The sequence below is a fragment of the Microtus pennsylvanicus genome, chromosome 15 (assembly GCF_037038515.1).
Source record: "Microtus pennsylvanicus isolate mMicPen1 chromosome 15, mMicPen1.hap1, whole genome shotgun sequence".
NCBI classification, from domain to species: domain Eukaryota; kingdom Metazoa; phylum Chordata; class Mammalia; order Rodentia; family Cricetidae; genus Microtus; species Microtus pennsylvanicus.
The window spans coordinates 25,283,051-25,310,118 of NC_134593.1; the positions used below are offsets into that span (position 1 = coordinate 25,283,051).

A 27,068-nucleotide genomic window follows, 5' to 3' on the forward strand; every position below is an offset into this window, starting at 1 on the left:
CTGCTTTTTAATGCAGCCAGAGGGTTGTCTTAGGAAGGCTGCGGGGCTGCACTGAACCTACACATTTCCTGCAGGTTACCACTATGTAAGAAGCTCATGCCCTCTAAGAAACATAACAAGTCAATACTGTACACTGCAGGAGCTGTTTACAGGAGGCAGAGAGCAGGGCAGAGGGCAAGGAGAGCCTCACCTTAGAAACGAAGAGCAACAAAACCCATGCCAACCAGGTCTCAACTCTGCTCAAAGATTCTCATCCTGAGACATCTCAGAACCCTCGGTGAGGGCCCTGTATTCATCCACACTACAAAGCTAGGCTGTTATTCACGGCTATGTCTGCTTCTCTTTTCAGACGGGGCTCCCAGCAGGCCCAACAATGTTCAGTGACTAACAGCTTATGAGTTCTGCACTAACTCCTCCCATCAAAACAAAGAAATGAACATGAAGGATGAATAGGCGAATCTGCTGCAGCTGGGACAAAGGAGGACTCTCTCCCTTCCCACAGCCTCTAGATGACCCTGCTGGCTATCTGCCCTCTTGCAAACAGTAGAGGTATCTTGCTTTAGGTCAAAGGTTCTGGACAAACTAAAAATCTACTAGTTTTTAATCCCAGATTTGCTTTCCAGTCAAGCTATAGAATCCCAAACTCAATCCATTCTAGCTAAACTGAGAAGCAGATGAGGGCAGAGATGAAACACTAACTTCTAGTGTTCACAATCTACCAACTCTTCCCATCGTCTACAGGCCCCAAATGAGTTGTTCTTTGGACTGATGAAGATGTGCTCGGACTACTGACACCCGGGTTATTACTGAATGCCTCAGAACCACAAGCACAGAACAAAGGTCCTTTTACAAAACTACTGCCATACCTGGAAACTCCCTCAATAAAATCTGGTACTTCTCATAATCCATGAAGCTCTAGACTTAAGCCACTGGGCTTACAGGATTCATCCTCTCATTTTGGAGATCGTAATCCAATTTCTTTCTAGAGACTGGTTATGTTAATAGGATCTAAAAGCCAACAGTCTCTGCCCAATATAACTGAAAAAGTCAGAGAACTTTGATGTTTAACAGTACTACCAGGAAAAGCTGAGCTGCTGACATTGAAGATGAGAGAAAACGAGGCACCTATCACACCAGTCATGGCTGACGACACTAGAGCAGCGCTCGACATTCTTGGTTTTGATTCTTTCCATAGCTTAATGTTTTATAGTCATGATGAGATCGCCGAGGGACCAGGAGGAACAGAAAAAATGTCGCAGGTATGGCATGCTTTTACTGTCAAACCCATACTGGAATTTAGGGGCTAAATGCACAGGTGGATCACCCAAAAGCTGCCCTGACAGAGGTCATGGCTAAGTGAAAAACACAGTGTGGACAAAAGTACTCCAAAAAAAGTCTTCACATCACAAATGTCAGAGACAATCACCCGGGGGACACTTTAGTCCCCCTATTTTATTTTCCGCGACACGAGGGAGAGTAGAGCACAGAATATGTGCTTATAGCACAAGACAAGGCCAGGTGAGGAGAGAAGTCCGCCAGGCACAGAGCAAGTGCTCCTGACTTCCAGCTTTCTGGGCGCCTGAGGCAGAGGCCAGGAGGCCAAGATCAACCTCGTATGGAAACTTCATGAGGGCATTTCCACTTAGCCCATGCCACAGCCACCAAGTGCCTCTAACCTCTAGCCTTCAGGTAATGTCCTTACTACTTTCTCTTAAGATGTTCTCTATCAAGGGATACAGAGCAAACCAACTACAAAGAATCATAAAAGAATAGAATTCAATGAAATGATCATTCTGTTAGTGAAAACTAAAATATGGGGGGGGAGGGTGACTAAACCAGTAGACATAAAGACAACCAATATAGATTAATCATCACTAATTATACCAAATGTTAATACCACCAAACACTGCAATTAAATGACGCACATTATCAAAATGGGCAACTCTGCCTACTCCCTGCTCCCACAAGACCCAAGTACTATCGGATTCTGTCTAGAAGAAACCCAGTTGCTCTATAACATCACACAAGGGTGGAAAGTAAGCCAGCAGAAAGATCCAGGGCTGACAGGAAGCACACGAGGCTGTATGACAGAACTAACATCCAATAAAATAAACCTCCTAGGGGAGGATGTCAGGCCACTAAGGGCTGCCCTTGAAGGGCTGTGTCACATAGCTTTCTCCACCAGGATTCTTCCTATCGCGTGCTAAAACTACAGCCTGGAACCTCCAAAAGCAACAGAGCTTTTCTGTCTAAGCTGATATGTTGGGTGTTGCAGTGTCGCATAGCTCACTAAGGCTAACACACTAGGCTGTGCAAACACCAGACAAGGCAGAATTTACTTCCTTGCCAACACACATGCCATGATTCACTAAGAGGGAGCACATACCTGGGTCATAAAACAAGTCTCCACAAATTAAATAAAAGACAATAAAAAAACCCTGAAATTGAACTGCATAGGCACTCTGAACAAAATGAAATCAAATCAGAAATCAGTAAAGTATCAAACAAAACCTCACTGTCCAGAAATATAAAAATCAAACAATTTCCATATAATCCCTGGAATTGGAGAAGAAATAGAAAAGCTATTACATAAAAATTTACAATGAATAATTAAAATATATTACAATAATAATTTAAAATATAAAAAATGCATGGTATTTGCATAAAGAAATGCCTAGAAACTGGTAAGGTGGATCTCTGAATTTGGGACCAGTCTGCTCTACAAAGTGAGATTCTATCTCAAAATAAGAAAGAAAGAAAAAGAGCAGTCTTTAAAAAAACCCCACTTTCAATAGTAATATTACAATAGAAAAAGGATGGTCAAGCTTCCACATCTTACTTAAGTCACTAAAAAAGGAATGACCCAGGGGCTGGAAATGTGACTCAGTAGTTAAAAGCAGGTGCTACTCTTGCAGAGGGCCTGAGTTCAGTTCCCAGCACCCCTTATTCCAGTTCCAGAAGATCTGACATACTCTTCTGGTTTCTGTGGGCACCTGTACACACATGCATATACATACATACGTGTAAACAGACATACACATAAAATAAAAATGAAAGAAAATAAAAAAGTAAAAGCAATAAATGTCTTTACTGAAGATTGCTAATGGGAAGTAAAGGAAATCTAAATAAATGAGGAAACAGGCCATTTCATGACTGACAACTTGTCAACTCTCTCCCTAGAGACTGTGTCCTATCATTTGAAAACACCCTAACTCTATCACACTTTGCAAGAACACTGGTCACTGCCAGCTGATTCTGAATTTTACAAAGACATGCAAAGGGCTCAGCCTATCTACAGCAGTCTTGCAAATCAATTACAAAGTCAGAGGAGGTATACGATTTGTCTTCAAGACACGCTAAGACGGTACAGTAATCCGAACAGTGCAGTACTGGTCTAAAAGCCCAAACCTGCCAGCGGCACTGCACTGTGTGCTCCACAGGTATAGTCCTTTGATTCTAACAAAGGATTGATAAAATCTAAATGGGAAAGGGGAGCTTTAAAAAAATTATCTTGAAACAATTCACTTTCCATACTGGAAAAAAAAGAAACCTTGACTACCACCTCACAGTGCACATAAAAATTAATTCAAGAGGGGCTCAGAGAGCTAAATGTGAAAACGGAAATTTTAACTAGATGACAACATAGGAGACTAACCTTGTGTTCTGAAAACACGTGGTTTAGTAACAATACAGAAAGCAATGTTAAGAAAGAAAAAATTAGTCATATTAATTCTGCCCTAAGAGATCATCAATAGAATAAATAGTCAAGTACAGACGAAATTCTTGAATCAAGGGCATGTAACACTCTCCTACCACCCCCCGAAAAAAAGAAAAAAGAGAAAAAGATTAAACACTTCACAAAGGAAATATAATCAGACAGCATAAGCGTACACTCAAGTGCTCAATGACATTAGTCATCAGGAAAATGCAAATTAAAACCACAATAGATGCCATTACACACCCACCAGAATGGCTAAAATTAAAAGGACCGACAACAGCATGTACTGGTGTGGATGCAGAACCACCAAGTGCTCGCCCATTAGAGGTGGGAGTACAAACTGCACAACCGTTTCTGGCTGGCAGTTTTTCATAACACTAACAAACCTAGCAATTTCCATTACTACCCAAGAGCGATACATACGTTTAATCATAAAACAACCTGAACAAAACTGGTCACAGAGTTCTATTCATAAAGCTGTCAACTACAAGCAGCCCATGTCCACTGACAGAAGGATGGATACACACACTGCTTGGCAACTGCAGATGCACGTAACAACACTGCTCAGTAAAAGAAGTCTTCCACAGGAGACTACGTGATGGGCATGGGCATGATTCACCTAAGGCAAGTGGGCAAAAAACCAAAACCACCAGAAGAACTGCCAATTCTGGGAGGCGAAGGTGAGGGAGGAGTTTCTGGAGGAGCATAAAGGAACTCTGGTGACACAAACATTCTGCACTACTTAACTGGGTCTTGTTAAGTAAGTAGTTCAGGCTGGCCTCAAATTTGAGACCCCCTGCTTCTGTCTCTTGGTTGCTAGGATGACACCACAGTTGGCAATGTTCTGAATCTTAACAGTGTTTTGTTACACAGGTCTGTCAAAGCACACCAAGGTAAGCTAAGTCTGTGTATTCTGCTGTGTATAAACTTCCAGAGAAAACGGCCACACGGAATGCTAGTTAACATGGCACGTGGCAGAGCATCTGGGAGGACAGCCCAGGTGAGAACACGGAGTTCTCTGGGGTACTCAGCATTTCCTAGCATTCTAGCTTTCCCAAGATACGCAAGGACACAGTTGCAGGATTTAAAGCCACCGCTGAGGGAAGAGAGGAAGGAACGGAAATGAATTTAAAAATCTACGAGGAGAAGGTATGACTCACTGGCTTCTCGTGGGTAACTACCCTCTGAAATTGCATCTTTTGAAAACAGTCAAGGCACACTAAATGCAAAACGGGTTCTGGGCAGAGCTGATTAAAAAGGAATAAAACTCCTTTAGAAGATTGTTCTGAGCTATCTGGCAACATTCAACTCTGGTGACTGGTGACTCAGAAGGCACTATGGTCTTTTCTACCAAGTGAAGATGTTTTATGAGATGACAGTACTCAGTAGCTGTCAGTCTCTGGAGACCTGAAGAGGCTCAGTGATTACCAGTGGCCTGCGGGATTCAACAGCTTTTCCAGGGGCCAGGCCTGTGCTGTCCTTGAGCAGACCTGTGTTCCTCCACTTTCTGCCTGCAAAGGTTTCAGGCTTCTGGCTACCTGCTGGCCACAAACAATAACCAGGTTCATACTCTCGGGCTCTTTTGAAGTCTAATCCTAATCTTTGCAGTTAAATAGACAAATAAACAAACAAACAAGCAAACCTTTAACTACTCAGGTTAGACACAGGAAGTCCAAGGAGGGACACTTGAGTCTATAGTGTGACCCTCAGGATGCTTAACCTTCAAGACTGGTGGCTTGCCTGCCACCTCACAGAACTGAAGGCCAAGTTTAAAATGAACCCTTGAGCTGGGCGGTAGTGACGCACACACTTTAATACCAGTACTTGGGAGGCAGAGGCAGGCAGATCTCCATGAGCTTAAGGCCAGCTTGGGCTATACAGAGAAACCCTGACTCCAAAATTCCACCGACACATCTTGTCCTACTGAGCAAACTCACATCAGTGTTGTAGCTGGGCTGTGCAATGAGGAAATGTCTACTGTGGCTCAATACTGAGCCAGCTCCACGAAGGGAGGTGGGCTGCTCTGGAAAACAACTTCTAAAAGAATACATCAGACCCAAACCAGTTTTCCTGGGCTCTTCTTTCATTCACAACGATGCTAACATTTGAAAACAGTTTTGTTTCTAGCTCAGTTCAGAAACTGCTGCCTCAACTGACACAAAATGTCCCTTAAACACTTTATTATAGGGAGTTGTATGAAGAATCGACCTCAACAAAGCAAACAAGAGCTCACAAATAGGCACTTTTTATATTGCCTCACAAAGGACAGAGACGGGAGTGGGGAGAGAAGGGGCCAAGACACCAGCCCACTGGGCTGCAGAATAATGGAGTGCCACACTGAGGTGGCTTCGTGGCTCCTGGCTTGCACTTTTATTACTTCCTAGGAGCCATTCATGAGATTTGCTGCAATGAAGGCCCAAGTCAGTAACATTTTTTAAAGCTAAAAGCAGAGCGCCCTCTTGAGGTAAAGAACAGAACGAGCCTATGCTGGCCCTGGCCAGGCAGCCCCAGAAGAGAGGCTTTGTTCCCTCGTGGGCTTTTTGGACACATATCGTGATCCAAATTGAGTGAATTTCAACATAAAACCCAATTTTTATCACAAAAAGAGATGACGTATGGCCAAATACTCTGAGCACCAAAATATATATCATCAAACTGTAGCAAGATTGCCAACATTTCAGTTGACAAAAATGTCAGAGGAGCTGTACCCCAGAAACTCCGCATTTGCTTGGTCGGCCTGCTCCATCAGTACTCAGGGCTCAAACCCCACGGGGAACTCAGAGCCAAGTCACAGGAGAGGTGTGCCTTAACATAGACATAGCTGAACTTCACATATATAAACACTGTGCATATGGCTGACAAGATGGCTTATCTGTGCCATGTATCTGTAATCCCAGCTTTTCTGCTGTGAGATGAGAGACAGACAAGGGTCACTAGGCAGCTCAAGGGCTTGGAAGACTGGAAGGTAAGGCTCAGCAGCAGACTAAAGAGTAGCTGGGGCGGCAGCAAAGCAGAAGCAGAGGACTGAAAGCCTCCACACAAGCGCCATACATTTTAAAAAGAAATAAAAGAAATAATTTAAAAGTATTTAATGTAAGTAAATAAATCTTCCCAAGCTTAGGTACATATAGAGCCCTTTTCTCAACACAGGTTTCTTAAGTTGAAGGTGTGTATTTGTGTGTGCGCACACGTGAGGAAGCCAGAGGACATCGGGCTCATTGTCATGTGAGAGGAAAGATTCAGTGGTATTGAAGATAACACTGCTGGGGTTTTTTAGAAGCGAATGTGCTCAGTTGGGAACCCAGAGTCGCTCCTGCCACTATGTCTCCATCTTGGACTAATGGAGGCTAGTCCCCAACATCACACTTTAACTACACTTATCACATCTGACTCTTGAGTACAAAGAGGAGTGAGCTGAGTTACATCATCACTCCTCTATTCTAAAGTTTGCAGACTGAGGGTTTCACTAAGCATGACTCATATTCACGATGACCATTTTGAACGAATAGTAAAAATAGATGCCGTACCATCTTGCTACCGAGGTCCCTGTGGGACAAGTCACATACCCAGAAGTCTAGATTCAGGGACACAGAGTTTACCAGTATTTATCAGTCAAACACAAGCACTTGCTCACCACACATTCTTCCAGAGGATCAATCTTTTATGCAACCCCTCAAGCTATCCCTAACTTCTATTTACATTTATGAAACACCATCTTTATTTAAATTTCACAAGCCCAAAGGAAAGCAACAGGGGAAGGAAGGGACAAAGGAAGGTATAAGCTCATTCCAGGGGGTAACCCTACCAAAGTCCTCACTGTTGATCTCTGATAGCAGAGTGACTACTCAAAGTCCATTCTCATGTGTATTCAGGCTTTAGCTTCGGGTCAAAAAGCTCCCCTCATGTCCATTCTTGGCCTGATACTATTTATCACCACAAAAAAGCCTACAAGGCAGCACTATTTCACCCACCTTGTAATCAGCAGCAGGACAGTCTCCTTCCCTTTCACAAGAGAAGCCAAAGTCTGATGGTGCTAGGGGTGTTGGAAAGAGAACTACTCTCTTTTTAACATTCCGGTGCATGTGTGCACGCACACACACACACACACACACACACACACACACACACCCCTTTTACGCCTAGCAATTTCTAACTTCAGGCCTGAGGTTTCTATTCCCACTCTGCTATCAACTACCTGTGTTAAGCCTGGGTAAGCTGCTTTATGTCTCTGGGCTCTGGATTCCTCTAATGTAAAGCAGAGGAAATCTGAACACCACACTCAAAGGCTTACTGTGAAGTGAATCACAATGGTTCCACGTACATGGAACATGGTTCCACAACAAATGTAAGCCTCCTTTACTCTCAGCTCTTCTTCCTCCTTCCTCAGTGATGATCTTGGCCTGTGACAACCACACAGATAGGCCTGGGTAGACACATACATGATGGGACCGTACAGCACAAACTGTTCTGAACATTGCTTTTTGTCTTAGCACACCTTGGAGATGCAAAACTCTTCTACTAGATGAAACCATTCCTCCACGAGGCTGTGAATATCACCTATGACTGAAAATCTCCACTGTGTACCTGCAGCCAAGACTTCCTTTTCTGGACCCTACAGGACATCTCTATATACATCATGGGCATTTCAAAGATAACAAACCAAAAGTAAACTTCTTAATTTCCTCCATCAAACCTGAGCTTTCCTATGGCTTTTCCACCTTAGCACATGTCATTTCCATCCAGTTACTCACGCATCCAACGAAGGCTTGGCTTTTGATGCCTCTAATCAGTCTCTTCTCCATTATCACTGCCACTACCCTTGGTGAACCAAGGTGAGAAGGAAGCTTAGAGGCTTCTCACATTCCCATGGTAACTCTCTAACCTGTCAGTCGGAAGACAGTTCAATGACCTTGCCTGTTAACAAAGATGTGTTGGCTTGAAACAACACACTTCTACATTTCATACAAGCTCCAGCTCCTTGAAATACATAATTTGGCCCACGTTGAGTCTTTCAACGTCACCTGAGGACATTCCCTTGCTCACTGGAGTATAACCCAGTGTCCTCCTTGTGCCCTAAGGAAGGTCTCAGACTCGCCGTCCTACAGCAGGACCGTGTCACACCACGCCCTTTCCATCATACCCTTACTCTGTAAGACACCGATATAAAAGGAAAGCACCACAAGGACACACAGTTCTGTCTTGTTCACCATGCTGTGCCCACTGCCTGTAACTGCATAGACATGCGGCAGTTTGAGTAAGAATGGCCCCCACGGGCTCATATATTTGAATGCTTGGTCACCAGGAAGTGGAACTCATTAGAACAATTAGGAGGTGTGGCTCCATGAAAATAATTCTTTCCCATACACAGACATACACAAAGAAAGAAATTCAGAATATATACACAGAAAGGATCAAATCTTCACAGGTAGCTGCTAGGAGGATGAGCAAACGATCACTCAGTGAGAAAATAGGGCTTCTTACTTGATTGCCTCATGAACATTGTTTGAAGTGTGGCCTGATAAAGCATCATGCAAATTTCGGATAAAATAATCTCTGTATTCTTCTGGAAGGGCCATGAACGTTCCACCCATCACGATGAACTCCACCTTGTCCACGGAGTGACCAAGCTGCTTTAGCTGGAAGAAACACACACTCATCAGATCATCACCCTAGAGAAGCTGCAGGATTTCCAATTTCATCTTACAGTCGCACCAGCACAGTTTACAGTAAAACACATGTTGTTAATTCAGTGCATTTAAAAAACAACTCCTGGGGGGCTGGAGAGATGGCTCAGAGGTTAAGAGCACTGGCTGCTCTTCCAGAGGTCCTGAGTTCAATTCCCAGCAACCACATATTACAGCAACCATCTGTACTGAGATCTGGCGCCCTCCTCTGGTGTGTGGGCATACATGGAGGCAGAATGTTGTATACATAATAAATAAATCTTTAAAAAAAGAATAAAAAACAAAAACAAAAAAATTCCTGCTCAAAAAAGATGGGAAAGAGAATTAAAACTGAAGCAGAAGCCAGACTTCAATGCTGACAGTTAAATAGGAACTTAACAACAGGAAGAGTTTTAAGATATAACAGAATATAATAAATAAAAAATCAATATAATGTAGTATCAAATACTGCAAAAATTTACTGATCATATATTTTATGTCTGACTTCACAGTAGAAACACACAGTGGCGGGTGATGCATAACCTGGACTTAGTGCACAGGGAGAAAGATGAGTACTAGTTAGAGTGAGACTTCAAGATGCAATCTAAAGATGACTGTGGGCACAGGCCCTCAGGATGCTACTGGAAAACCAAAGCACTGACTGACTGCCCCAAAATGAAATATCGCACCTTCCCTACTTCAGGGCAGAAGGGCACAACGGTCCACTGGGTCAGCTACAATAACCTGGATTTGAAGTTTTAAAAGTTTTTAAATTTCTTGTTGTATGTTAGGTATAAGGAAACTGGATCAAAATGTCAAATTATGAACTAGAATATATCATGTAATGACTATCTCCATGGAACCTTTCAAAAATGGTTGTTTCTGCAAGTACCAAGTGGCACTGCTGTTACTGTGTCTGTGCATCTGAGGCAGCGTGTGTCTCCCCATCAACAGTACACGGCTAACAGAAAACTGTCCTGGTAGCATCTACAAAAGCTCCTGCTAGGACTCCAAGCCAAACTCCACACTCACCTGCAGAGGTGGAGACCCACCCCACTGCCACTGTCACTGTTTCCCATGGCTCTACTACATGTACAGTGAGAAAAGAATTGTTACTCTATGTGATTATCACAATGTCTAAACCTAGGATCTTCAAACATTTTAGTAAGTATACCTTTTCATACTCCGTTAAGACATTTTTAGTAGTATACCATTTCATACTCTGTTAAGACAGTTTTCCATCTTGCGATGGCTATTCTTGGTTGTCAACTTGACTACATCTGGAATTAACGAAAACCTAAATGACTGGGTATACCTGTGAGGGATTTTTTTTTAATTAAATCATCTGAAGTAGAAAACCCCCTTCTAATCCAGATCTTTTGAGGTGGGAAGATCTCTGTCACACCTTCTGCTGGAAGCCTAAAGAACAGGGAGAAGGAAGCTCTCTCTGCCTGCTTATTCTTGCTCTTGCTACCAAGACCATCCCTTCATTAGCTTCAGAGCCCACTTCTTTGGGGCTCCCCATATACTGAAGGTCGGCTGAGACATTCTGCTTCGTAGACTGAACTACTGGATTCTTAGACCATCTGTTCATAGGCAGCTATTGCTGGATAGCTGGCCCGCAGCCTGAAAATCATTTCATTTTATAAATTCTGTTCTATTGATCCTGACTAATATTATCTTAAATGAGTTACATACCATATTTGAATACAAAAACGAGGTCAAAGTCAGTTCAGAACACGTTTTCCCAAGCCTCATGGGCTCCCCGGGTAGGGTCCTCTTACAGCAAACACTCCTGCCCTACATGTGCTTGGGTGACAGCAAAGTGATCACTAGAACTGGTGGTGTTCAACAACAGACACCCAAACCCAGAAGCAACGTGTGTACTATACGCTCTATTTTAGACCTTCTATTTATATCGCCATGTAAATTACTATAACAACTACAGATGGTGCTTACATTTTAACACTTGTCAACTATGTTTAGAGAAGTTCAAGATCACCAACATAGTACTAGCTTTAACCTGTTATGTCAATGTATAAATTATATGCAATAAAATCCACCCCCTTTAAAAGGCACAAGTGGGGAGTTTGATGGAGTATACACCACCACGGTCATGGCACAGAACAAGTCCACAAGACCCAAACAGCCACCCACACCACTTTGCTGTAAACTGCCTGCTCTCACTGACCAAGCCTGTCACACTTCTTCACCTGGCTCTGGAAGCTGACGTTCAACCCCTTGTTGACTGTTAAAGAACTTTTACACACTTTCATAAGTGACTTCCTTCAAACTGAAAGGAGTACAAGAATATAAAATAAAAGCCTTCAAGGAAACAGGAGTCTCTAAGGAGTGCAAGTCTAACCACACATGGCACAGAAAGTCTCTCCAGATGAGCGTAAAATCACACTCTTCTCTCCTTCACAACGACTCCAAATCAAGCAACGGCACGGCAACACTTGAAGCACAAAAAACAATTTAAAAGTTTCTTTACCTGCTCAATCCGATGTCTTGTCTGCAGATAAGGGTCGTATCTAGCACGAATAGCTCGCATGGAAGTTGGCTAAGTAAATAAGGAAAAAATATCATATTATAGTCATAACAAATTAAAAAAATACTGAAGGAGTGAAGGGTTGTATTAAAATTAAACTACTCAAGGGATTTGAACACTAAAGCCATGCCTCATATCCCACCTTCCTTTCTCAGTTTTGGCAAGGTGCAGAACATCAGGTTAGTCCCTACCACACTGCTGAGGGTACCTCAACAGCAGGGCATCTTCTTGGTTTTTAGTCACCTTCTGTGGAAATGTAATGACATCCAAAGCATAGGTGCACACACACCGATGGGCACACATACAAGAGTCATGTAGCAAAATGCTCTTTGCACAAAGCCTTTATTGTTACACAAGGGTTCTAATGGTTCAGCAAATTGTCTTGACACCACTATCACACTGGAAACTACCGTGATGAAGCAGTTTCCTAGCATACAAGGACGATAAGCTTCTTTTTGGAACAGCAGCAGGTGGAAACTATTATAGAGACCCACAACTGGTCAGAATACAGAAAGTAAGTGATAGCGGAGTGGCTAACTCCAGCTGATACAACCTCTACACCAAACGCTCAGGGAGAGGTGGGCAGAAAACCAGGTCATGTCTTTTAGATGTGACAGGGATAAATACACTTACAAGATCCCAACAAATGACTATCTGAACAAGACAATGACATCACCAGCTGACATGCCAACATGGATGGGGATTTTCTAAGGCCCTACCACTAGATAATGAGCTACAGGCAATTGATGGTGCTGAGAAAGGGAGAATCAGTTTTTTCCAGGGACAAGCGCTCTGATCGATTATCTAATTCCCAAAGTCCTTGTGGTTAGGAAGTTGAGATAGGAATACTATTAAAAGGTTGAGGTCAATCTGAGTTATAAGAGAAATGTCTAAAAAAAAAAAAAAAAAAACCACACACACACACACATATATTCTATGCCTCAAATTCTTCACCATAAAACTGAGATAATCACAGTATCTTGTTTCCAAATACTGCTGAAAGGGTTGGAGTGGTAAAGCACTTGGGACAGTGGTCGGAAATAATAGTAAGAAATGCTCATGTTGGCACTGCTCCGGTGGCTTGGCACAATATGGTCAAATATCTGGCAAAACATACAGCGCAAATATCTGGCAAAAAGCTTTCTAATCAGGAAAAAAGCCCACACTTCTAAGAACGCTGGTACTTGTCACGCCACACTCTGGATCACAGCACTTAGTCAGGATTAAGTCTTTACCTCGTAGCCTGTGTAAGACTGGGTCGAGTACTCAAAATCCGAGTCAGGTCCTCCAGGGCAGTATCTAGACACAACAAAAAGGGAGGGCAGGTGAAATACTAGGTCCAACAGAAAATCCTGCTATCAAAGCGGTTTTGCCATCACCTCAAACAGCAGTCCGCTCTCGCAGCATTGTTTACCAACAAACAAACAAGACAGTAAGTGAAGGAACATGACGACATTCGTGTCCAGAACACTGCAGGCAAAGATCTTTACATCTTAATGCGGGAGCCCAGTTTGGATGATTCTATGCTTTCCTGGGGCCCATATTCAGGAAAATTTCCCTCCCATTTAATCTTCCTACTCAAGCCATGCATTTATACCCATGAATTCTTCTCAATGCCTCAACTACAGAAATCTAACAGCTATTTATAAGAATAATTTAAAAACTTTGATATTTTTCTGGTCCAAATTCATTTTGAATTTGATGCTGGAATCCAGGAAGCTTGTTAGTCACAGATGTCCGTTATCCCAAGCTCATAACCTATGGTATTTCAGCACTGCAGCAGTGGTTGCTCCACTTTCTTCAAAGTGCTGAAATACCTTACCAAAGCTGCGAGTCTATGCAGCAACATCTTAATATCACCAGCCTGCACTTGCAGGGCATTAGAAAATCTACTTACTAGTTTAACTGAAACACACATACCAACTTGTCAAAATCATACTTACACACATATATTCCCTGTAAAATTGATGTGTGGACATCTGTGAGGTTTGCACATCACAGCCACAACAGCAATCTATAAAAGAAAGATTAATTAAAAAGCTATCACTGAAAAATTAACACAGTTCTACAGAGTGGTTACCTTACGAGCGAAGGAAAGGAATGTAACTGGAGCTGCACATTAGGGTCTTCATGATATGAAGAGGGGAAAGATCGATGCAACCTAAAGAGAAATCTGGGTATCTCTCTCAAAATACGGATGGCGCTACACCCTAAAGCTGAATTCTTTTATACTGATAATATCTGAATTGTATATATGAGTTTTATAATTGGTTTTATGGTAAATACAGAATAAGGAACTGTTATTATTAATTTGTGGTGATGGAGACTGCATCCAGAGTCTTTGAACACTACTCCTTCACTGAGCTGTAAACCCAGTACTGGAAATTAATTTTTAAGGTTTGGATGAGTCTTATTCTCTCTCTAGTTTTTTTGCTAAAATATCGACAAAGGTCACTATATATATTAAACCTAATCATTATTATTCAAATTCCACGACACTCTAGATTTCAATCTATAGCAGAAAGCAGGGAAGTTAGGGACCAGACTGATCCAGAGTCTATGTGTAAAATCTCAAGAGTACCTGACCAAGTCCAGGATGGGTGAGGGAAAGAGCCTGCTTGAGAAAAGGCTGGTAGCAAAGATTTTAAGGCTAGGCCGGGCTATGGGGGTGCATGCATTTAATCCCAGCACTCGGGATGCAGAGGCAGTTGAATCTCTTTGAGTTCAAGGACAGCCTGGTCTACAAGAGCTAGTTCCAGGACAGCTACACAGGAAAGCCCTGTCTCGAAAAACAAAAAACAAACAAAAACAAAACAAAACAAAAGATATTAAGGCTATTAAGATATTAACACAGGAAGTAGCTGACCAGATAGAGCCACACTAAGGCTAACATGAGCAGGATTTCCTACAGACAGAGAGGAAGCTGTACGTATAACAGAGAGAATCAGGGCTGAAGAAACTAAAGTATTGTTCTCCAAATACAGTTGTTGACAGATCAAGACACCCCGAAACAGATGGAAGTGTGCTTATGTAAGCACACACATGTGTGCAGATTACCAAAAAGGCATGACCCAGCTCTAGTTACACAGAAGCAGTAGTTAAAGCAAACTGAGAAATGTGCTAGGAATGACAATCTTCACTACGAAGATAATGAAACCAAGGAAAGACAGGACAGGTATGTTCTGAGGAGCCATGGCAACCAGGTTCAGCAGGGATTCTGAACTGAGATGTTATTGAAACAGCAGGTGGTGAGAAGAAGACAGCAACGCACACAAGCTAAACTCCCGGGTTTTCATTTTTGTTTTTTAAGTTTTTGTGTGTGTACAAGTACTTGTTAATAACATATGTGCATCAGATTTGAAAGCACATTGTATGTAAAAATTGTGGGGTTCAACTGTCTACAAATATCAGAATCCAAAAGAGTAAGTCACTAAAGTAGCCAACACAGGCACCGGAAATGTCATGTCCTGATCCAGACAGCATACCAAACATACTGGGTCATACGATGAACATGGACTTCAACTCTGGAACCCCTTTCCAATGAACCCTAATCCTGACCCTGCCCATTTCCCCTGGCCTCTCACACTCAGCGATCCTAGAGCCTCAATCCCAATTCAGCCCATAATGCTTTACAGAGATCAGGACAAGAGTTCCCAACACAGCCTTACATTTCTGAACTGCTATGCAGGCCGGACCTGGACTAACTTTCTAGAAACTTGTCCTGCTCACATCAGGACCCTATACAGGCACCTGAAATGGTTTCTTGTTATCTGGTTTCTTTGCCAGATGTATGTGACTGTTTACAAGCTAATCCTAAACAAGGTCCCTAGTTGTCTCAGATGAACTCAGTATGAGTTCAAAGATCAGTGTGGTATCTACAGTGAGACTGTCTCAAAAAGAAAATCATCAATCAAGTGAACTCTGAGTTTCCGCCCATCTGTGGCACTTCCTGCCTGCACCCTTCACGCCCCTCCCACCTCTGTGATCTCTTTCCTATTCCTTTCTTGTTCCCAACACTCTGAGCCCGACCCCTCCCCCATAATCCAAGCATACTCACAGGTCAGGAAAGCACCATGCTTTCTGCTGGGGCTCCCTTTTGCTGTGGGGACCCGTATCTCTGGACACCCACGCACTCCCTATTGGAGATTTACTCCATAATCATCACATATAAAACTACCCTGCTGGGGCTGGAGAGATGGCTCAGCGGTTCAGAGCACTGGCTGCCCTTCCAGAGGAGCTGGGTTCAAGTCCCAGCACGCACATGACAGCTCATGGCTGACTGTAACACCAGCTTCAAGGGATCTGACACCCTCACACATACATGCAGGCAAAACATCAATACACATACAATAAAAATAAATTAAAAAGCGAAACAAAAGGAAAGAAAACCCTACCCTGCACCATGATATGATTTTTAGAAGTACCAACTGGAAGCTATCAGCAATAAGAGGGTCAGCAACAGTTGTTATAGTGTTAAGTGACCAAGCCTCAATCTTTAAAGACACTACAAAAACTGCTTTAAGCATACTGGCTGGCTTCCTTTCCCTTTCAGCATCGCTGCACCCCTCTTCACTCGAGCACACAGAACGACAGACTTCAGGAGTCTGAGCTCCCCACCCCCCCTCGTCATCGCCACCACCAGTTCTCCAGCTCAGCCACTTACCCCACTGGCAGTCCTGATGGGTTTGGCCCTTAACTTGGGAATCAGGGCCTTTCGATAGTGAGGAGGGACCGCAGCGATGATGTCCACCAGGCGGGGCTGGGATGAAAGGCCATACTTGGAAGCTGTCTTGGTTTTCACTCTGAAACCCAAGCATTTAGAGTTATCAAGATCACAGCACTTCAGGCACAAGTTACTGACAGAATGATGTGTACACATAACATCTGGCCCTGCTCTACCCTTCACCGGGGGCAAGAGCGGCTTAACAACCTATACACTAAGGAAACAAAGGTCAAAATCTGTTAGTAAGCACCCTGCTTTCCTTTAACCCTAAACACTAGGAAGTAAAGCAGGACTGTGGGCCCAGGATAATGGCATAGTGAAGGTCTCTTTCCAAACCTTTCCACCCTAAAGAACTACTCTGAGATAACTACCTTTTCAGTCTCGCTGTTGACATTTGGGACTGTGTGTAGACTTTGCCATGTGTCCCCAGGAAGAAATCAACCCAATCAAGAACTACTTCCTTGGATAAAATATAATATATAAAAGCAACAACAAATCAAACCAGAATACAAATTCTAGAATCTACCTTACCTATTAAAAAACAAAACAAAACAATTCTGTCTCCTCCTACCTATGACCCTATCTATAACCCCAAGAGTATCTTCTGTTCAAATAATTACTTTAATTCCTAAACCCCTCTTCCATTTGTCTTGCTATACCCAGGTTAGCTTCGGACTCAAAATTCTCCCTCTGCCCCTGAATGCTGAGATTACAGATGCGTGGTGTATCCAGCTTATCCCTTTATCTTCTCTACAATTTGACCAGCTTTGCTTTTCTTTGTGCCCACTAGCCAAATCCTACCGGTGGCATTGTCTTCTAATTGATCCACCTAGACAAAATCTGTGGGCTGTTCACAATGTTTTCAGCTAACTGAATAGCTAGCACGCACAGGCAACTATCCCCATATGTGGTATGTCAGGTGAAGCCACAGTCCTTTCTTGTGATGTGTTGTGGCTAAGCCCATACACATACACCACAGGCAAGGGCTGCTTCCCGAATACAGGAAGGGACTTTAACATGTGCTGGGGAAATTAGGGAAGACAGACCAGAGAAGCGCTCAGGTCTCAGGCAGTAGACACAGGGATGTCACTCTAAGACATTGTAGGAAAAGCTTTAGACTAGAATGCTTTCAGAGTCACAAGAGGACAATTATGACTCACTTATTCCTTTAGCAAATGCTTTCTAAGCACAGTGTTCAAAGGAAAAGGTTGGGTACAGCCACCTTAAGAAACGGAGAACTGGTCTACAAGAGGTCATGGATGTGGTGATTACATGACATAGTGGGGAGAACCCTTTCTCTGTGAACATATATAAGAGCAAATGCAGTAAAGAAAATAAGGAGCAGAGATGAAGGACCACTCAATCGAGAGTGTACCAAAGATCAAGGTGAACATGAATGTGTGGTAGAGATGGCTGGGAGTAGATAAGGGCACCAGACAAAGTGCTTCCAAGCAGACAGGAGAAAATGGGATGTGAGGTGATGGTGCAAAGGAACAAATGGGCTTTGGTTCCAAATCGCCATCTGTCAAGGATTACTCCCCCCTGGATGACTTACCGCCTCCACCTCTCAGATCACCCTTCTGTCAGTGAGGATGACACCTGCACCCAGCCCATACTGCTTTCATTTGGTTTTTAACTTTGTTTTTTCTTCTTTTTTTAGTTTTTCGAGACAGGGTTTCTCTGTAGCTTTGGAGCCTGTCCTGGAACTAGCTCTTATAGACCAGGCTGGCCTAGAACTCAACAAAGATCGGCCTGCCTCTGCCTCCCGAGTGCTGGGATTAAAGGCGTGTGCCACCACCGCCCAGCCAAGTTTGTTTTTTCAATACATAAGTGCGTGCCTGTGTTCCTGTGTCACTGTGGCAGTGTAGAGGTCAGAGGACAGCTTTTGGGAGTTGGTTTCCTCCATCCCCTACACTTTCACCTACTAGACCATCTTGCTGGCCCCTTGTGTGCCAAATTTTATGCCAATTTGACATAGGCTAGAGTCACCTGAGAAGAGGGAATCCCAGCTGAGAAAATGCCTCCAATAAGATTGGGCCGTAGGCAATCCTGTAGGATAGTTTTTTTTCTTTTTTGTTTTTTTGGGACAAGGTTTCTCTGTAGCTTTGGTGGAGTAGTTTCTTTTTTTTTTAAATATTTATTTATTTATTATGTATACAATATTCTGTCTGCATGTATTCCTGCAGGCCAGAAGAGGGCACCAGACCTCATTACAGATGGTTGTGAGCCACCATGTGGTTGCTGGGAATTGAACTCAGGACCTTTGGAAGAGCAGGCAATGCTCTTAACAGCTGAGCATCTCTCCAGCCCCTAGTTTCTTAATTAGTGTTTAAGATGGTTGTACATAACCTCTTCTACCATGCTTAGAAAGCATTTGCTAAAGGAATAAATGAGTTGTAATTGTCCTTTTTTTGGCTATGAAAGTATACTATTCTATAGTTTTTCCTCCAGCTCATTAAGGGTGATGCTGCCTCTGGGCTGATGATCCGGTTCAATAATAAAGCAGGCTGAACACACCATGGGGAACAAGCCAGTAAGCAGCACCTTCTTTGGCCACTGCATCAGTTCCTGCCTCCAGGTTCCTGCTTTGAGTTCCTGTCCTGACTTCCCTCAGTGATAGAGCTTGACCTGAGAGTTGAAAAAAAATGAAAGAAACCCTTTCCTCCAAAGGTTGCTTTTGGTCATGGTATTTCATCATAGCAACAGTAACCCAAACTAAGAAATTAGTAGCAGGAAGTGGGGTATTGCTGTGACAGACCTGATCATGTTGTTTTGGTAGGATTGTGGAAGGACTTGGAATTTTGGCCTGGAAAAGCCACTGAGAAGTTAAGAGCTCAGTGGACTGTTTTGTAGGAGCGTAGAAGATAAGCACACTGAGAGCAATGCAGAATATGGAGGCCTGGCTTGCGAAGTTTCAGAGGGAAGTCAAGACTCTACCTGGCCATTTGTGTGACAAATATGTGGTGTCTAGTGGAAAACTCAGCTACGAATAACAAGAGACCAGAATCGCTAAATTAAACCTTTGTTTTGTTGGAGCAATGGATGCTGGTTGGCTGGGGCTGAAGAACCAGCTGTGATTAAGAAGAGACCAGCATCACTGAGATAAAGTCTACTGGGAAGTGTTTCCCCAGAGTTAGCACATGCAAACTGTGTTCAAAGGTAGCCAAGGTCGGGGCTGGAGAGATGGCTCAGTGGTTAAGAGCACTGCCTGCTCTTCCAAAGATCCTGAGTTCAATTTCCAGCAACCACATGGTGGCTCACAACCATCTGTAAAGAGGTCTGGTGCCCTCTTCCGGCCTGCAGACATGCACACAGACAGAATATTGTATACATAATAAATAAATAAATAAATATATTTTTTAAACAAAAGGTGGCCAAGGTTGTACTTTGTGCTGGCAGTCAAACCTGGTCATGTGTATCCCAAGTAGTACAGGTTTTGAAGCCATGAAACAATCGTGGAAAGCAATTGAGGCTTGGCACTATGAGAGGTCAGTGGTGAAGGTATACCCAGCATAGTGGTGGAAACCCCAGGATTGAGGGGGCCATGAAAAAGCTGAGGCTTGGCACCACGAGGAGAGCCCAGGAAAGGCTACTGGTTAAAGTGCAGCCCAGTTGTAGAAGACCTCAACATTTTGAAGATCCCAGTACCATGAGGTGATCACCAAGAACAGCAGAAGCCGTGGAGTGGAGCCAGCCAGACCCTAGAAGGCGAGCTGTGTGTGCTGCAGAGGGCGGAGCTAGAGAAGGGGGCCAAGTACCCCGGAGGAGCCCAGAAGGTCATGAGTGAATCCCAGACATTGGACATTGAATTATTTACATTATTCAGATTGGGACTGTGCCTTGGTTCTTCCCTCTTGAAATAAAAAAGTATTTAACTTAATTTTGATTTCTACAGGAGCCCACAGTTGAAAGACTTGAACTTTTAAAAGGGATTTTAGATTTTTAAGGAGAATGAACTTTTAATCTGCTTGAATTGTAAAGATGGTGGAACTTTAAAGTTATTTATGTTTTATAGTGTGATATTAGTATTGATGTGCCATCTGAGGGATAAGTGAGAAAGAAAAGGTTCTAAGTAAAAAGTGTAGGCAATCTCCGTTTACAGAAAAGTGTTGTGCTTATGTGTCAAGCTGACAAGCAAGATGTGACTGTCTCACTGCAAAAGGTACCAAACCACGTGGCTAACATGGACAAGAATAATGGGCTAATATAGGTTATAAGAGTTAATAAGAAGCTTGAGCTAATGGGCCAATTAGTTTATAATTAGAGAGAGAGAGAAATGGTCTATAAGTTTGAGCTATATGCAAGCCTGTCAGGCATTTACTGATGGGGGAGGGTCCAGCCTATTGCGGGTGGTACCACCCCTGGGCTGATGGCCTGGGTTCTATAAGAAAGGCGGAGCAAGTCATGGGAAGCAAACCAGTAAGCAGCACTCCACTATGGCCTCTACATCAGTTCCTGCCCTGTTTGAGTTTCTGCCTGCCCTGATTTCTCTCAGTGACAGATGGTACCTAGAAGTGTAATCCAAATAAACCCTTTCCTCCCCAAGCTGCTTTGGTAATGGTGTTTCATCACAGCAATAAAAACTCAAACTAAGACACCCCTCATCAAGTTCCTGAGAGGATTAACTCAGCCATTACCTTCACTGTCCTTGTACCAGTGTCTGAGATATTGGGAGTACCTCATAAAGATGGAGGCAATTAGATTAGGAGGTTCGGACACAGCTTACTCATTGTGAAGGACATGATAGGACAAGGCAGAAATCTCCGTTTCTTAATGACTACACAGAAAACAGGTAGTGCAGGATCAGTTAACACAACTCTCCCACTCGGCATAGCGGGGCATGCTGGTAATTCCAGTACTTGGAAGGAAAAGGCAAGAGGAATGGCTTGAGTGTGAGGAGATCTTGGGCTTCAAAGTGAGGCCATGTATCAGACAGTTAGACAGACAGCCTGTTACTTAAGAACAAAACTGCAAGATTGCCCACTTATAGCTGCACTTACTTATTGAGATCGATGTCTCTCCCATGTTCGTGGGCATCAATCAGCTGCTTGATAACATCTCCTATAGTCAACAGCATCAGCTCAGCAGGGCTGAGATCTCCTGTAAAGATTTTAACAGCAGCAAAAGTCTCATCAACATCTTTTACGTTTATTTATCTATTCGTGTATATGTACATATGTAACACATGTATACACATGGGCATGCGCATGCAATAAAGTATGGAGGACGGGAGTTGGTTCTTTCCTTCCACTGCATGGGTTCTTGGCTTATCAGGCTTGGTGGAAAGTGACCTTACCACAGAGCCATCTTGCCAGCCCTCAGTAAAGATTTAACAATCTTACTTAGTAATTTTCCTTCCAAAATCATCTCAGGAACAGCTCAGGGGCATCTAATTCTAAAATAATTTCAAACACGCCAAACACATAGCTCAAGAGGAGGAGACACTAAATCTGTATTGTTCACAATCTGAACATCTTTTGTATTTTCAATTAATGCGCCTCTCAAAAACAAACAAACCAAAAAACAAAACAAAACAACAATAACAACAAAAAACCAAACCAACATTATCTGTTGTGGGAAAAGCTCCTTTTAGAAGCCCAGGACTGAGAGGATATTACAGACAGATACAGGAAAGAAGAAAGATAACTGCAGGAACAATCATGTACCTACGAGTGCAGGAAGGGGCCAGAGTAACTGAGTGTCTAGCCCTTCACTGCAGAGTGGCAATGATGAACACCGTAAGCCCACAGAGAACACTGAGATGCACTAACTCAATCTCAGACAGAGTGAGGGAAACAGAGCAGGAACTTGCCTGTCCCAGAATGCACTAACTCAACCTGAAGAGACTCAGGAGAAAGGACAGGACTACCTGCCCATTCCACAAAGATGTACTGAAGGGCCTTTGGCTGTCTTCTCATTATACAGTTCAGGCTGACTTGAATTTGCAGGCCTTGAACCTATGATTTTTCTGCTTCAGTGCTGAAATTATACTGCATGGACTACCTTGTCTGGCCTATAGAAGGATCTAGCCACATTTCTAAGACACCATCTGTAGACTTTCGTGGCCCTGTCTCGGCAGCCCCTCTTTCATCCACAGAAACAGGAGATGCTGCTGCATGTCCTATCATCTTACAGCCACACTGTCACAAATGGCTCAGCCAAACCAGGATAATCTCAGCTCTTTTTCCTAAGGGTCAGCGGAGCCTGTCTTTTACCAGCTGATAAGAATGGTGTGATGTCTTAGCTTGGGTGATGGCAACGACCATGCCTTCTGCCTGCTGGTGTAAAATAAAGAAGTGATCATGGAAGTGTGGCTAAGGAGGCCATGGAATTTACTGAGACCTTTCATCCAGTCCCATCTGAAACTCACTATCACACTGGAAAGCTGGTATTGCTATCCCATTTTATAGATGTTAAAAAATAGATCAAGCAGGGTTAAATCCCAGGTCCCTGTCTTCTCACCATAGTGTGCACTGTGTACCACACTGACTTAATGAGGCAAAGCTACAGACAAAACAACAAGAGAAAAGTCCACGTGCAGTCACTTCTCAATTCTACAAAGGTGGCCCAGAGACCGTGTACCAGAGGTGGACTTGGGGTGTGGGGTGAACACAGATGACATAGCATCCTGTCAGCTTGTACAGCCATATTCTCATACCCCCATCTGACTTCACTGAGAGGGCAGGAAGCTGTGTAGTGCGAAGTTTTACTCTTTTGGCTTTCTGTGGGGGCCTTTCACTCAGCTCCCAAATAAATCACACACGGAGGCTTATTCTTAGTTATGACTGGCTGGCCTTAGCTTGGCTTGTTTCTTGTCAGCTTTTCTTAAATTATCCCATCTACCATCTGGGATTTCCTTTTCTTTCCTCTGTATAACTTCCTTTCACTCTTACTTAGTGGCTAGATAACTGGCCCCTGAAGCCCTCCTCCCCTTGCTCTCTCTTCTCCTCCTCATTTCTCCTTCTATTTATACTGCCTGCCAGCCCCGCCTATCTGTGCTCCTGCCTCACGATTGGCCGTTCAGCTCTTTACCAGGACCTTCGGGTGTTTTAGAGAGGCAAAGAATCACAGTTTCACAGAGTTAAACAAATGCAGCATAAACAAAAGCAACACACCTTAAAATAATATTCCCCAACAAGGCTGGGCTGGTAACACAAAGACGTGTAAAACTTCTGGGAAACAAAGAGGATGGAACAGCGCCAGACATTACAACTACCTGTTCTGGTGAAAGGAGACCTATCTAACTTGAACACAGGCTGCCTGAACAGGGTTCAATAAACACACAGAACACTGGCCACTATGCAAAGGCATAAAAGGTGCTAACAACACTCTAACTTAAGAAATGAAAGCAGTTTTTAAAGAAAGAGAGGTTATCAATATAAACAAAAGGGGGAAAAAGATACAATCAATTTGGATTCTAAACAAAAGGCTTTTGAACAGTACATTAAAAATCCACATATGTGAAGACCTGAGTTCGAATCCCAGCACCCATGTTAAAAGCTAGGCATAAAGACATTAATACCTATAAACCTAGAATGTGTGAAAGAGAGAACCAGAAAGGACTATGGCAAGATTGCTGGCACTTGCTGGTTGCCAGCCTAACTCCAAGTTTAGTGACAGATCGTGTCTCAAGGGGTAGGGTGGAGTGTGACAGAACAGAACATTAGAACTCCTCCTCTGACCTGCGCTCCCACATACATAAGTGCAAACACCACATTTCTCTACCCATACAAAACAACAACAACAAAATAAAACCTACAAGACGCAAAGAAAACCTTTAAGCTGACAGGCAGCAGACCTGACCCAACAGACAAATCTCAGAAGACAGATGCAAGAGTTGACAAAAATAAATGTACACGAAAGCAAAAATGGTAGAGGGAATGACCGCAAGTAAACAAATGTAAGAGGTGATTTCAAAATAAGAACCAAAATTAGAAAACAACTTTCCTCAAGACCCTGCAATACCACTTTTGGGTATATATCCAAAGGATGCTCACGCGTACCACAAAGACATGTGCTCAACTATGTTCACAGCAGCATTGTTTGTCATAGCCAGAACCTGGAAACAACCTAAATGCCCCTCAACAAATAGATAAGGAAAATGTGGTACATTTACACAATAGAGCACTACACAGCGGAAAAAAACAATGACATCTTGACATTTGCGGGCAAATGGATGGATCTAGAAAACATCACATTGAGTGAGGTAACCCAGACCCAGAAAAACAAATATCATATGTACTCACTCATAAGTGGCTTTTAGACATAAAGAAAAACCAACCTGCAGTCCATAATCCCAGAGAACCTAGACAACAATGAGGACCCTAAGAGAGACATACATGGATCTAATCTACACGGGAAATAGAAAAAGACAAGATCTTCTGAGTAAATTGGGAGCAGGGGACCTTGGGAGAGGGCAGAAGGGGAGGGGAGAAAAGGGAAGGGAGTGGAGAAAAATATATAGCTCAGTAAAAACAATTTAAAAAAACCACAAGAACAAAATAAAAACTAAGGTGTTGGTGACTGTTAAAGCCAAAAGAGTAAAGTTGTGTGGCCTGGTCACCTCAGAAGGAACAAGTTATAACGAGGCAAGATCAAATCAATCTAGTGCATGTTGTGTTTGGTGCGACAAGAATACAGGCCATGCTGTTTGGAAGGGAAATTCCAGTTAATGCCAAGAAGCAGTGACCAACAACACACTTAGTTTTCATTTGATGCCGGGGAGTCAGGGGCTCACCATGACCAGTCGGCTCCACACATTAAGTATAAATTTAGACGACACAACTTCAAAATGGCTGGGTAAAGGTTCAGTTCCCAGCTATTGTTCTGACAGCAGACAAGCATTATCAGAACAACGGCTCAAGATGGTCTGCAGAGCTAGGAGTGGAATCTATTACAAATACTAAAAAAAATGTTTTTTTTCCTTTCTTTTTTTTTTTTTTAATGACCTCATTCTGTTGAAAAACCTGCACAACATTGCTCCAGGCCATTCCGGGGGTAAAACAAAAGGGAGCAAGTCCACGTAAAGCTGTTGCGCAAACTGCGTGGATAATTCCTACTTTAAGGAAGGGCCGACGCCTTTCCTACTTTAAGATTTAAAAACCAAACCAAACAACCAAATAAACACGCCCAATCAGTCGCCATAAATGAAACTGCGACGCCTTAAATCCACTCCCCCACCTTAACGCCTCTGAGACCTATCTTGGAATAACGGTACCATCCACCCAGCTACACAAAAGACACCAAGCAGCCCCTTCCAAAGAGGAAGAGAGGAGAGGCTGTTGGACACAAAGCACACAGATAAAGATAGGCCAGCCGACCCCAGGGCGCGGGGGTCCTCAGGGAGGCGAAATCCTTGGACGTGTGGGGTTCATCCAGGTCTTGCGGGTCATCCATTGCAGCCTCCCTTTCCCCCTCGTCCCGCTTTGTCTTTTTGGCACCTTTCCTCTTCTGCTTCATCAGTACGCGTTGTAGGGGGACGGCGCCACGTTACCGTAGCTCGGACTGCGGAGGAGCCGTGCAGCCGTAAAGCAACCCGGGACTGTCGTGAAAGCACAGCGATTGTACCAGAAAGCTCTTCCCAGAAGGCGGCGCGCGGAGCCCCGCCCTGTCTGGGTGGCGGCTCTCATCTCACTCTGACTGGGAGGGGCCGTGCGTTGCGTTCTGATTCTGTGGGAGGATGGAGAATTATTTTGGAACAGCCAGCTAGCCCTGGCTGGTACCGACCGGACAGTTTATTTAAAGCAGCTGCTCTGAGAAGCTGGGACGAGTGTGAGGTGTAACCTGAGTTCTTAAAGCAAAAGCCTGGGCTCTGACAATTTCCTCAAGTGGTGCTGCGACACGTGTCACCAGCAGAGTCAACCATGTTGGGAAGACGAACAGAAAAAGGAGACCAATGACCCCCCCCCCCCACACACACACACTTCACTCTCCTCCCCCACATCCACACCCAAGCCTGTCTTTTAGGGGTGTTGATATAAGCGTTAGTTTTTAAAGGTTATGGAAGAAATGAGGGCAGGAGCCACGAGGTATGCTTTGTTTAAACAATCCTGGAGAAGGTGTGCTCTGGTTGATCAGTGTCTCAGTTCTGCTTTGCAAGGTGGTCAAAGTCTTTATTGCTGATATCCCTCCAGGAGATCCAAGATAATCACTTACTGCCTCAGGGCACTGCTAATGGCCCTTAGATGGTCAGGAGTCTGCCCTTTGAGGCTCTGTTTTCTCTGGAGTCAAGGTGACTGCAGGTTTAGGACTACGATTTGTTTTTGTGCCTTCAGCCAGAGTAAAGGAGACAAATAGACACAAATAGACACAGAATGAAGACAGAAAACAGGCGGTTATCCTGCACTTAGTTACTTGTGGGCTCAAGTGGGGATTCAATGCTTGTTTTCTTGTCTTTGTTTTTTCCTCCAAAGG

General features: G+C 43.5%; 1 protein-coding gene across 1 annotated transcript in view; it reads right to left on the reverse strand.

Moving 5' to 3' along the window:
- Positions 1 to 26,453, reverse strand: part of Elp3 (elongator acetyltransferase complex subunit 3) — a 62,737-nt gene extending 36,284 nt beyond the window's left edge. The window contains exons 1-7 of the mRNA XM_075949990.1: positions 25,976 to 26,453; positions 21,656 to 21,755; positions 16,596 to 16,734; positions 13,876 to 13,946; positions 13,168 to 13,231; positions 11,876 to 11,944; positions 9,200 to 9,354 (exon numbers count right to left, since the gene is read on the reverse strand). Coding sequence (XP_075806105.1) covers positions 9,200 to 9,354; positions 11,876 to 11,944; positions 13,168 to 13,231; positions 13,876 to 13,946; positions 16,596 to 16,734; positions 21,656 to 21,755; positions 25,976 to 26,114 — 737 coding nt within the window. The 5' untranslated portion in view covers positions 26,115 to 26,453. The remainder of the gene's footprint in view (positions 1 to 9,199; positions 9,355 to 11,875; positions 11,945 to 13,167; positions 13,232 to 13,875; positions 13,947 to 16,595; positions 16,735 to 21,655; positions 21,756 to 25,975) is intronic.
- Positions 26,454 to 27,068: the final 615 nt, after the last annotated feature.